Source organism: Anser brachyrhynchus (genome assembly GCF_964034855.1).
Source record: "Anser brachyrhynchus genome assembly, chromosome: W".
Taxonomy (NCBI): Eukaryota; Metazoa; Chordata; class Aves; order Anseriformes; family Anatidae; genus Anser; species Anser brachyrhynchus.
In genome coordinates, this window is record NC_137704.1 from 16,381,109 (window position 1) to 16,393,923 (window position 12,815).

The 12,815-nt window shown below is 47.4% G+C and overlaps 2 protein-coding genes across 3 annotated transcripts in view; one reads left to right on the top strand and one right to left on the bottom strand.

Moving 5' to 3' along the window:
- The window catches only part of LOC308184748 (uncharacterized protein), a 435,815-nt gene extending 423,715 nt beyond the window's left edge, over positions 1-12,100 (bottom strand). Inside the window, exon 1 of one of the 2 annotated variants that reach the window (XM_080572184.1) lies at positions 7,144-12,100. In XM_080572184.1, coding sequence (XP_080428310.1) covers positions 10,008-11,579 — 1,572 coding nt within the window. In that variant the 5' untranslated portion in view covers positions 11,580-12,100 and the 3' untranslated portion in view covers positions 7,144-10,007. Of the gene's footprint in view, positions 1-932 lie in introns of both variants that reach the window. The other variant, XM_080572183.1, reaches the window with a different exon arrangement.
- The window catches only part of LOC308184762 (vasculin-like), a 463,870-nt gene that overhangs the window by 41,977 nt on the left and 409,078 nt on the right, over positions 1-12,815 (top strand). The window lies entirely within an intron of this gene.

Genomic DNA, 12,815 nt, shown 5'->3' on the forward strand with positions numbered 1-12,815 from the left:
GTATCTCCTCCCACGTGTACACATTGGGTCCTAGGAACTGATCCACTCACTCTGCTACTCCGAGGGGGTCTTCCAACAAATTTCCCATCTCTTTCTTAAAATCGCGGACATCCCCAGAATTAATGGGGACCGCCACATACCCCATTTCGGGTTGCGGGCCTCCCATAGATATTTCTCTCAATGGATACAGCCCCCCCACGCTCTCAGGTTTCTGAGATTTCTGTCTCCGTTTTCTAATTCGGCTCCTAGTTACCGGCCCCTGATCAACGTCACTGTCCGACTCCCCTGAAGACTGTGAGTTAGAAGGCCCTGGGGGGGCTGTGGGCAGGATATAGGGAGGTGGTGATACTGGGACCTCCAATTCCCGATTCTTTTTCTTACGTTTCTCCTCCCCTCCTTTTTCTTTTGATGGATACAAATTAACTCGATTCCCCGAGCCCAGCCAGAAACTCGCATATTTGCTCTCTTCTAAACAAAAAGGTTCTTTGGCATTCACATAAACATTTAAGGCTTGACACACCCCGTCGTCAGATGACCCAAACACGGGCCAATAAAGACGGTCGCCTCGAATTTGCTGACCTCCCCAAACTTCAATACAATAATGAATCACTTTTACTTTGTCCTTTCCCCGCCTAGAAGGGGAATCACTCCAATTCTTAATCATTAACCCCAGTGGACTATCTGGGGGAATAGGGGGCAACCTAACCCCACCCATGGGACCAGAAGGCTTACTCTTCTTCTGTCCCATCTTCCGGAGCGCCTTTCACACACACACACAGCCGCTTCCCCCTGGTCGTGGCCCAGTCCCTCGCGGGATGTGGGAACCGCACTACTGAGGGGTCCGCACTCACTTCGTCCGCAATTGGACGTCTCACACAGACGCGCTCCAGGATCACCAACCCCAACCGAACGGAACACCGGCCTATACTTACCCACCCCGTGGGTCTTCGTTCGGCCTTCGTGCACAAAGATTACCTAGGGGTTTGCCGGCTTTATTTGCTTGCTGCCCGAAATTTAGGGTTCGTCGGTAGAGGGCCCGAACGGGAATAGTCCCGGCGAAGGCCGCCGAAATCGGCGGGGCGCCCCCCTCGATAGGCTTCCCGATCGACATACCTCTATCCGAGTCATGGCACCAAATTTGTTATAAATTACTCTTTTAGCCAGAAAGAATTAGTTTATTGAGTAAGCAATCAGCAAGCAAAACAGCGCTGGGCGGCCGGGGAGTCCGTGCTCCTCCAAACGGCGCGCGCCCCCCCCCCCCCCCTTCACAGTCCCGTTATATCACCGAGTTCTTCCGGGGTTACGTAGCCCCCCTTCCTGGTACTGCGGCTGCGTCGACTGTTGCTAGGGGGTCGTCTCCGGTCCCTCTGGTGGTTGCACGGATGAAGGCCGTAGTCTTCCTCCGCTTGGTACGTGGTGTTTTTCCCTCCTTAACTGGTCATGTTGGTTTGTCTTAAGATAGGACAGTGGGTTATCGGTTTTGCAGTTATAGTATTTACACAAAGTTCTCTCAGCTTTCCGTCCGAGACAGCAACAGGCAGGGAGCCTCAAGGTCCTTACAGCCACCTGGTGACTCCCTTTGTTCCTTCTTAATATAGCCATGGGAAATAATGAACAAACATGCTTCATACATCACGGTGATGACTACCGGACCGCGACCACAGCCGCCCACTGCTCCAGCGATCCCACCGACTATGTCACCGTGGATTCCCTCACAGCCAAAACCCGAGGAAGCGTCGGATTGGATGTCTCCACAGTAACGAGTAACGTGTCCCTTTGGGACACTCAGGTCCGTAAAATACCTCTAAACGTAAAGGGACCAATAGGGAAGGGATGCAGCGCCCTCTTGCTAGGACGGTCTAGCACCACACTAACGGGTCTTTTTGTACTGCCTGGAGTAATCGACGCTGATGCATGCTGGTTGGAGTATCTGTCATTTAATTCTTGCAAATGAGAGACAGAGGTCCCTTCATCAGAGTCAAGAATAGCATCAGCCCTTCTACTGCCTCTGGGGAACTGCCCAACAGAAGCTGGAGCAGCATTTTTCTTAGGAGACCCCCTTTTTGCTGTTCTGTTTTCTTGTAGTTCACATACTCAAGCTGCTAGGGTTGAAGTAGGTTCACCATCCCACTTCCTCATATCTTCCCCATGGTCACGCGGATAAAACCACAAGGTGCCACGTGGTGTGCCTCTTGGGACCACTCCCTCGATCAGAAAAATACTGATTCTTAGTGGCTGAAATATCACTCCGTCTGGATGAGGAGGGAGATGCTCGTTCTATGAGGTCATGAAGCCTTTGGGACAGTTTCTCCACAGACGAAACACAGGCCCGTAGTGGAACAGAGAGATTGTCTTCATATTTTTGAAGCTGGCAGGACAGAGTATACACTGTTGGTCCCATCCCCTCATCCCAATTAATTAATGCCAGCACACTGGCATGTGATGATGGTGCACTCCGCACAACCTTACGCCACATGGATGCTGTGCACTGGACTTCATCAGGATCTTGAGGTGTCTGGGCGTTGTCCAAATCACTATAAATCATCTCCAGCACAGCTAATTCCCGCAGATGCTGGAGACCTTTATCTATAGTGGCCCACTTGCCTACTTGATATACAATATCTTCCTTATGGGGATACCTTTCTTTCACAGCTGCCAGGAGTCGCCTCCAGAGGCTGAGAACCTGTGTCCCTCTCCCAATTACTTTGTCAATGACCACTTCTCCAGAGAAGGATCTCAACTGCTTAGCTTCCTTGCCTTCTAGTTGTTGGCTGTTGGCCCCAGTGTCCCAGCATCGAAGCAGCCAGGTGAGGATGTGCTCACCTGGGTGTCGACCGTAATCCTTTCATTTTTCTCACAACTCACTCAGGGATAGGGATCGAGTGGTTTCTGATTCCTTTATGATTTCCATCTCTTCTTCCTGCTGTTTTTGCGATGGCTCTGCTTTAGAGGTGCCTGCCTTTTCCCCTTCTCCCTCCTTAGGAGAGGCTTCTTCTCATTAAAGAGCTGACTTCTGTTTCCATTGTTTTGACTTGACTTATGGGGGTGACTGATACCATAGTCGGTTGGTCCTCTGGGTCAGCCACATCCTGTGTTATCTGGTCATCAGATTCAGAGACCTCCTCCCTCCCTTGAGGGTGCTGGATGGCGTTAAATAGTGTTTGATAGGCGTAAGACAGGACCCAGCACAGTGCTGCAAGCTGGAGTTCTCTGGCATTGTCAGGGTCAGGACATATGACTCACAAACATTCTATTAGGTTTTTAGGATTTTGCACTTGTTCAGGGGTGGAGTTCAAAACTACTGGAGGAGACACCCGTGACAGGTACCTGCCGATATCCTCCCACACACCTTGCCACCTGCCACAAGACTGTTTCGGGGCAAATTCCTGGGTAAGCTTTCTAAACAATCAATTAACCTTAGAGAGAAGAGGAAACCCGTTATTCAGAATTAGAAATAGCAATATATGGGTTATACATGGATATTCAAAAAACTCAGAAACTGTTGTAATTAGCCCACTGTGAAAGAAGGAGGAGGTACCATTCCTGATATTATTCATAAACTGACTTCCAGATGAGGAAAGGAAGGCAGTGTAATTCTGAATATTCTCTAAAAGATAGTTTCCATGAGACCCAAATGATAACAGCGCAGAGCCTGAATGCCAGATTAAACTCAAGGCCAGTGTTTGGCAGCACAGCGAATTTAAAAGAGCGAACACAGATTGTAGCACATTCTCAGATCGGATATAGAGGAGAAAGGAGAACATGACACGGATTGCATGACACATGATCAAACAGGCAAACATTAACAGGAAACTGAACATGGTGACTAGCAAGTAAGTGTGTTAGTTGTAAGAGTTTTAATCAATTCTACTGTTATCTCAACCCTTCGAGCCCCACGTTGGGCACCAAAAAGGACTGTGGTGGTTTTACCTTGCTAGGCAGCTGAACACCACAACCGCTCTCTCACTCCTCCTCCTCAGAAGAGGAGGGGAAGAAGAAAAGGAAAAAAAAACAACTCACAGGTTGAGATAAGGATAACTTAATTAAAAGGGAAAAATAATTGTTAGGGAGAGATTATTATTAATTAAACAATTTAAATAAAGGGAAAAGGGAAAAGGGAGGGGGAAAGGGAAAAAACAAAACAAAACAAGTAAAGGCTATGTGGAAGTGCAGAGGAAAGAAATTACTCTCTACTTCCCACAAATGAGCGATGCTTGACCACGTCCTTGAAGCAGGGCCTCAACGCACGTAGCCGGTGTTCGGGAGAACAGACGTTTTCACAACGAGAGCCCACTCCTCCCCTCTTCTTCCTTTTTCCACCTTTTATTGCTGAGTGTGACATCATATGGTATGGAATATCCCTTTGGTTGGTTTAGGTCAGCTGCCCTGGTGATGTTTCTTTTCTCACATCTTTGCCCACCCCTAGGGGGGTTAGAGAGAGTCCTGATGCTGTGCCAGCACTGCTCAGCAGCAGACACAGCACTGGTGTGATACCACTGCTGTTCTAGCTACGAGTGCAGAGCACAGCACTGTATGGGCTGCTTCAGGGAAAGTTAACATCCCAGCCAGACCCAGTACAATCACACAGATAAAACCACAGTGTGCCACATGGTGTGCATCCCGGGTACTCTCTCCCTCAAGCAGGAAAATGCTGGTTCTTAATGGCTGAAATATTGCTCCATCTGGATGAGGAGGGAGATATATGGTCTTCAAGGTGATGGAACTTCTGAGACAGTTTCTCCATAGCTGAGATGCAGGCCCGTAGTGGGGCAGAGAGATTTTTCTTCATGTTGCTGAAGCTGACAGGACAGATCATCCACTGTTGGCCCCATCCCATCTTTCCAATTCATTGGTGCCAGCGTGCTGGCATGTGATGATGGTGCACCCCGTACAAACTTACGCCATATGGACAGCGTGCACTGGTCTTAATCGGGATCTTTAGGTGTCTGGTCATTGTCCAAATCACTATAAACCATCTCCAGCGCAGTTAATTCCCTCAGGTGCTGGAGACCTTTCTCCATGATGGTTCACTTGCCTAGTTGATATACAATATCTTCTTTGTGGGGTAACCTTTCTTTCACAGCTGCCAGGAGTCACCTCCAGAGTGTGAGATTTTGTGCCTCTCTGTCAGTGACCCTTTTTCTAGAGAAGGATCTCAACTGCTTAGCTTCCTTGCCTTCTAATTGTTGGCTATTGGCCCCAGTGTCCCAGCATCGATACAGACAGGTGAGGATGTGCTCACCTGGGTGTCGACTGAAATCCTTTCATATATCTTACAGCTCACTCAGGGATAGGGATCAGGTAGTTTCTGATTCATGTATGATTTCTGTCTTCTTCCAGACAGACTGAGTACAGGGTGTAACTGCCCATCCATTCTCCCATGTTTCCACTTTTGAAGTTTCAGTTAATTTTAAATCTTGCTTATCATAAATAGTTTTGTTTGTTTGTTTGTTTCCTGGACAGAATCTCTTTTCTCTGGCGCTATAGCTAGTACTTCCTTTTCCATGCCTTTTTCTGCAGCCTGTTTTGCAGATAAATCAGCCAGTTTACTTCCTCTTTCTTGTGTGGTTTGCCCTGATTGGTGAGCTTTACAATGCATATTAGCTACAGCAACAGGGATTTGTATACTTTCAAGTAAACTTAAAATTTCTTCCTTATGCTTTATCTCTGTCCCTTGTGCAGACAGTAGTCCTCTCTCTTTCCAAATGGCTCCATGCACAAGGACTACTCCAGAGGCATATTTTGAATCAGTCCAAATGTTTATGCGTTTATCTTTGATTAGCTGCAAAGCTCGAGTGAGGGCAATTAATTCGGCCTTCCGGGCTGATGTGCTGGCAGGTAATGTTTGAGCTACTTTTTGGCTACTGTCTCAGTAGTAGTGACTGCATATCCAGATACTCTTTTTCCTTCCTTCATAAAACTGCTGCCATCTGTATACAATTCCCAATCTGTGTCTTGCCAAGGGGTATCCTTCAGGTTGGGTCTGCTTGAATAGACCACCTCCATTGTTTGTTTTCATGTAAACATGGTCTATCAGTCCAATACTGTAGTTACCATGTCTGAAACATAAACAGTTATTTTCTTTCCCATGATGAGATTCCGGGCCTCTTGTATTAACAATACTGTAGCAGCCACTGCTCTCAAGCATCCAGGCCATCGCTGACTTATGCCACTGCTCCCTTATATTCCCCCAAGCACTGGGTCAGGACACTGAGGGCTACAGCCTGCCTTTCACAGGTGAACAGTTTGAAAGGCTTTTCCAAATTAGTCAGCCCTAAAGCTGGGGCTTTCATCAAGGCTCTTTTAAGCAGACACTTGAGACAGGGAACAAGATAAAGGACGTTGATTCTGTAGGTCTTAGCTAGAACAGTTGTATGTTAACGACCCAAAGATAAGGGGGTAAAAGACTGTACGCATAGATAAGGGAACCAGCAAGAACTGCCTTGACTGATGGAGTCTGTCAAAGAAAGGAAAGGCCAGAAGATTAGCAGCGAGGAAGACTTCTGGCCTTCAACAGAAGACCACCAGAGTACGCCAGAGGACCACCCAAGGACCCCAGTATGCATACAAATAGGGGTGGGAACCTACGTTAATGATGAATAGGCCAGAGACTTATGGGAAATGAAATGAATATGTATTTGTCCCACTAATATATGAAGGGCATTAATAAATTTTTATATATGCCCAACTCTCCGGAATCACTCCTGGGAAGGGACCTATTGGAAAAATTACAAGCGACCATATCATTTTAAAACGGGGAGATTGTTCTGGAGGTAGACGACCGAAGGTATGTGGAGGTACTAAGCCTAATGATATCAACAAACCCCAAAACGAAGGAAGAGGTTAATGAAGATATCTTGAGTCAGGTATTCCTGGGAATATGGGCCACTGAAGTACCAGGGAAGGCAAAAATGCTCCTCCAATACAAATCAGATTTAAGGAGGGGAGACTGCTACTCAGAATCAAAAAATACCACCTGAGAAGAGAGGATAGGAAGGGAATTAGCTCTATAACTGAAAATTTTCTGCAATTAGGATTATTAAAAGAGTGTCAATCTGACTTTAACACTCCTATTTTGCCCCTTCAAAAACCTGATGGATCATATCGGGTCATACAGGATTTACGAGCTGTTAACAAGATAACTGTGGGAATAGAAATGTTGTTTTTGCAGTGTTACATTGTATAGAAGGAAGGAATGTGGTATTGAGATATGCTTACAGTGATAAGAAAGCTCAGCAGGTGACCTCGTAAAATGCAGACAACCAGACTCCTTAGAGCAATCAGGTGAAAATCACTATGTTAAGTCAAGCCAGATAAGGGGAGAAAACATTACCATCTCAAAAACAGGCCGGCAACTGAAGGCCAGGCATTGTCTATGAAGCATCAGATAGATTGTGAACCTGGATTACCCACTCCAGTGGGGAAACAGGGGAGGGTCCTGTCATCAAAAAGTATATAAACTGTGTTTTGGAACTAGTAGGTGCGCTCTCCTGCTTGTGGGGCGCCCGCCATTGCAATCGCGAATAAATTACTACTTCACTAAGATCCTCGCCTGAGCCTAAGTTATTGGCTACAGAGTGTTTCTCACATAACCGAGGACCTTTACCCTGTGGTGGCAAACCCATATACTTTACTAACATGCTTAACACCAGAGCTAACCTGGTTTATCGTTTTAGATCTGAAGGATGCCTTCTTTTGCCTCCCTCTCCATGAAGCCAGCCAGAAAATCTTTGCATTTGAGTGGGAAAGCCCTAAGAGTGGGCGCAAAACACAGCTCACATGGACAAGGTTGCCTCAGGGCTTTAAGAACTCACCCACCTTGTTCAGAGAACAACTTGCAAAGGACTTGGAGACCTGGGAAGTCCCACCAGGAGAAGGAAGGCTGTTGCAGTAGGTAGATGACCTCCTAATAGCCACCCAGACAGAAGAAGCATGTGTGGCCTAGACGGTAAGCCTCCTAAACTTTCTGGGACTCCAGGGGTACAGGCTATCGAAGAAGAAGGCTAAGGTGGTAAAGCAAAAGGTGATCTACCTGGGTTATGAGGTTAGTGCCGGACAACAGACCTTGGGGCAAGATTGTAAAGAAGCGATATGTCAAACCCCGAAACCTGAGACAATAAAAGAACTGCGAACCTTTTTGGGAATGACAGGGTAGTGCAGATTGTGGAACAGGGACCTCCAATGGACAAAGGAGGCCACGCGAGCCTTTGACCAACTAAAGCAGCTCCAGCTCTGGGACTTCCAGATGTGAATACACCATTTTTCCTCTTTTCCCATGAGAAACAGGGGATTACCCTGGGAATACTAGCACAGGACATATCGAAGGGCAGTTGCTTATTTTTCTAAGTAGCTGGATGCCGCCGCACCTTGGGCCAGAAAATAACTGTGTCTCACACAGTGTCCGCAGTGCTGGAAGTGAAAGACGGTCACTGGCTATCCCCACAAAGGTTCCTGAAATACCAAGCTATCACGGTAGAGCAAGATGATGTAGAAATAGTGGTAACTAACATTGTCAACCCAGCTTCTTTCCTCAGCAGAAACCAAGGGGAGCCAGTACACCACGACTGCCTGGAGACCATCGAAACTACCTGCTCCAGCCGTATGTGTAAATCTGGTTCACTGATGGGAGCAGCTACATCATCAGCGGAAAACAACATGCTGCGTATGCAGTTACCACTTGCAAAGAGGTAATAGAATCTGGACCTTTGTCAACAGATACCTCTGCACAAAAGGCCGAGATAATTGCTCTGACCCATGCCTTAGAAATAGCAAAAGGAAAGAAAATAAACATCTATACGGACTCAAGATATTCATTTGGGGTTGTACATGCACATGGAGCCATCTGGAGAGAAAGAGGACTGTTGAACTAGCAAGGGAAAAACATCGAACATGCAAAAGAAATAATGTGATAATTGGAAACAGTTCAGCTGCCTGAAAGGGTAGCAATCATGCATATTAAGGCACACCAGAAGGTGAGCTCAGAAATGGAAGAAGGAAACGGTCTGGCGGACAGAGAGGCAAAAGAAGCAGCAAAAGGTGAGGTAGCCCTGATTCCAGACGGGCAGATTCCCCTTGAAGGTAAGCCTGTATATAGAAAATTAATCAAAAGTCAAAAGGGAAAATATAACCAAGAGGGAGGGGCTATTACTGAAGAAGGGAAAGGGAAGCTAGTCATCCCCTCCAATTTAATGTGGTCACTGGTAAGGGAAGAACACCGGAAAACACATTGGGGAATAGATGCCTTGTATTACAATATAATTGGAAAAATTACTGCCAGGAACTTATATGCTACCATATTGTGGTTTAACCCGGCAGGCAGCTATGCATCACACAGCCGTTCGCTCACCCTCCCCCCTCCCTCTCTGGGATGGGGGAGAGAAACGGGAAAGTGAAGCCGGTGAGTTGAGATAAAGACAGTTTATTAAGACAGGAATATAATAATAATAATAATAGTATTAATAATAATAATGTGTAAGAAAACAAGTGATGCACAATGCAATTGCTCACCACCCGCTGACCGATGCCCAGCCTATCCCCGAGCAGCCGGCCCCCCACCCCGGCCAGCCACCCCTATATATTGTTTAGCATGACGTCAGATGGTATGGAATACCCCTTTGGCCAGTTTGGGTCAGCTGTCCTGGGTCTGTCCCCTCCCAGCTCCTGCTGCACCCCCAGCCTGCTCGCTGGCAGGACAGAGCGAGAAGCCGAAAAGTCCTTGGCCTGGTGTAAACACTGCTCTGCAACAATTAAAACATCAGCATGTTATCAGCGCTCTTCTCATCCTAATCCAAAACATAGCACCCTACCAGCTACTATGAGCTACTTAACTCTGTCCTAACTGGAACCAGGACAGATATCCACCCCTTATTCCATACCATTTATGTCATGCTCAGGTTACACTCTGTCCAATACATTCTAATTAATCACCATTTTCATCTATGGTATATAGCAATCATGGTAGTGATGACATACAGTATTATATAATAATTAACATACTACAATTCAACTCATGGGCTATTCTCACCCAGTATCAAATCCCCTTGAGGCACACACCGGACCTCCCCATTCTTTTGCATTACCCACCAAGTGCATCCAGGTCCCTGAGCAAAAGCAATTCCACGAATGGGTTTGCCTTTTCCTGAGGCAGGAGTAGCCCAGACTGTTTTACCCAGCATGTTTCTTACGTGCACTACAGGAACTTTATCCCCTTCTACAGTGCGTAACAGGTTTGATTGGGCAGGTCCAGCTCGGTTGGCAGATCCCCTGGTATTGACTAACCAGGTGGCCTTTGCCAAGTGTGTATCCCAATTTTTGAATGTCCCAGCACCCATTGCTTTCAGTGTAGTCTTCAACAGTCCATTGTATCGTTCAACTTTTCCAGAGGCTGGTGCATGATAGGGGATGTGATACACCCACTCAATACCATGTTCTTTGGCCCAAGTGTCTATAAGGTTGTTTCGGAAATGAGTCCCGTTGTCTGACTCAATTCTCTCTGGGGTGCCATGTCGCCATAAGACTTGCTTTTCAAGGCCCAGGATAGTGTTCCGGGCGGTGGCATGGGGCACAGGATATGTTTCCAGCCATCCGGTGGTTGCTTCCACCATTGTAAGTACGTGGCGCTTGCCGTTGCGGGTTTGAGGGAGTGTGATGTAATCAATCTGCCAGGCCTCTCCATATTTATATTTCAGCCATCGTCCTCCATACCAAAGAGGTTTTGACCGTTTGGCTTGCTTGATTGCAGCACATGTTTCACAGTCATGAATAACCTGTGCTATAGTGTCCATGGTCAGGTCCACCCCTCGATCACGAGCCCATCTGTAGGTTGCATCTCTACCTTGATGGCCTGAGGTGTCATGGGCCCATCGGGCTATAAATAATTCACCTTTATGTTGCCAGTCCAGGTCCACCTGAGCCACTTCAATCTTAGCAGCCTGATCCACCTGCTGGTTGTTTTGATGTTCTTCAGTAGCCCGATTCTTGGGCACATGAGCATCTACATGGCGTACCTTTACAACCAGGTTCTCTACCCGGGCAGCAATATCTTGCCACAATGCCGCAGCCCAGATGGGTTTGCCCCTGCGCTGCCAGTTGTTCTGCTTCCATTGCTGCAACCACCCCCACAGGGCATTTGCTACCATCCATGAATCAGTATAGAGATAGAGAACTGGCCACTTTTCTCGTTCAGCAATATCTAAAGCCAGCTGAATGGCTTTCACTTCTGCAAACTGACTCGATTCACCTTCTCCCTCAGCAGCTTCTGCAACTCGTCGTGTAGGACTCCATACAGCAGCCTTCCATCTCCGATGCTTTCCCACAATACGACAGGACCCATCAGTGAACAAGGCATATTTCTTCTCATTTTCCGGTAGCTTGTTGTACAGTGGGGCTTCTTCAGCACGAACCACCTCCTCCTCTGATGATATCCCAAAGTATTTGCCTTCTGGCCAGTCCATAATCACCTCCAAGATTCCTGGGCGACTGGGGTTTCCTATTCGAGCCCGCTGAGTAATCAGTGCAACCCACTTGCTCCATGTAGCATCAGTTGCATGATGTGTAGAGGGGACCCTTCCTTTGAACATCCAGCCTAGTACCGGCAGTCGGGGTGCCAGGAGGAGCTGCGCTTCAGTACCGACCACTTCCGAAGCAGATCGAACTCCTTCATATGCTGCCAATATCTCCTTTTCAGTTGGAGTATAGCGGGCTTCAGATCCTCTGTATCCCCGACTCCAAAACCCCAGGGGTCGACCTCGAGTTTCCCCAGGTTCTTTCTGCCAGAGGCTCCAGGTGGGACCATTCTCTCCGGCTGCGGTGTAGAGCACATTCTTTACATCTGGTCCTGTTCGGACTGGCCCGAGGGCTACTGCATGAACTATTTCCTGCTTAATTTGTTCAAAGGCTTGTCATTGCTCAGGGCCCCATTCAAAAGCATTCTTCTTACGGGTTACTTGGTAGAGCGGGTTTACAATCAGACTGTAATTTGGAATATGCATTCTCCAAAACCCCACGACACCTAGGAAAGTTTGTGTTTCTTTTTTGCTAGTTGGTGGAGACATAGCTGTTATCTTGTTGATCACATCCATTGGGATTTGACGACGTCCATCTTGCCATTTTATTCCTAAAAACTGGATCTCTCCTGCAGGTCCTTTAACTTTATTCTGTTTTATGGCAAAACCGGCCTTCAGAAGGATTTGGACTATTTTCTTCCCTTTCTCGAAAACTTCTTCTGCAGTGTCACCCCACACAATGATGTCATCGATGTACTGCAGGTGTTCAGGAGCTTCCCCCTGCTCCAGCGCAGACTGGATCAGTCCATGGCAAATGGTAGGGCTGTGTTTCCACCCCTGGGGCAGCCGATTCCAAGTATATTGGAGTCCCCTCCAAGTGAAAGCAAACTGTGGCCTGCACTGTGCTGCTAGAGGGATGGAGAAAAATGCATTAGCGATATCAATTGTGGCATACCACTTGGCTGCCTTTGATTCCAGTTCGTACTGGAGTTCTAGCATGTCCGGCACTGTAGCACTCAGCGGTGGCGTGACTTCGTTCAGGCCACGATAGTCCACTGTTAGTCTCCACTCACCATTAGACTTTCGCACTGGCCATATGGGACTATTAAAAGGTGAATGAGTCTTGCTCATCACTCCTTGGCTCTCCAGTTGACGAATTAGCTTATGGATGGGACTCAGGGAGTCTCGGTTGGTGCGATATTGCCGCCGGTGCACAGTTGTGGTAGCGATCGGCACTTGCTGTTCTTCAACCCTCAGCAACCCCACAACAGAAGGGTCCTCTGAGAGACCAGGCAAGGTAGACAACTGTTT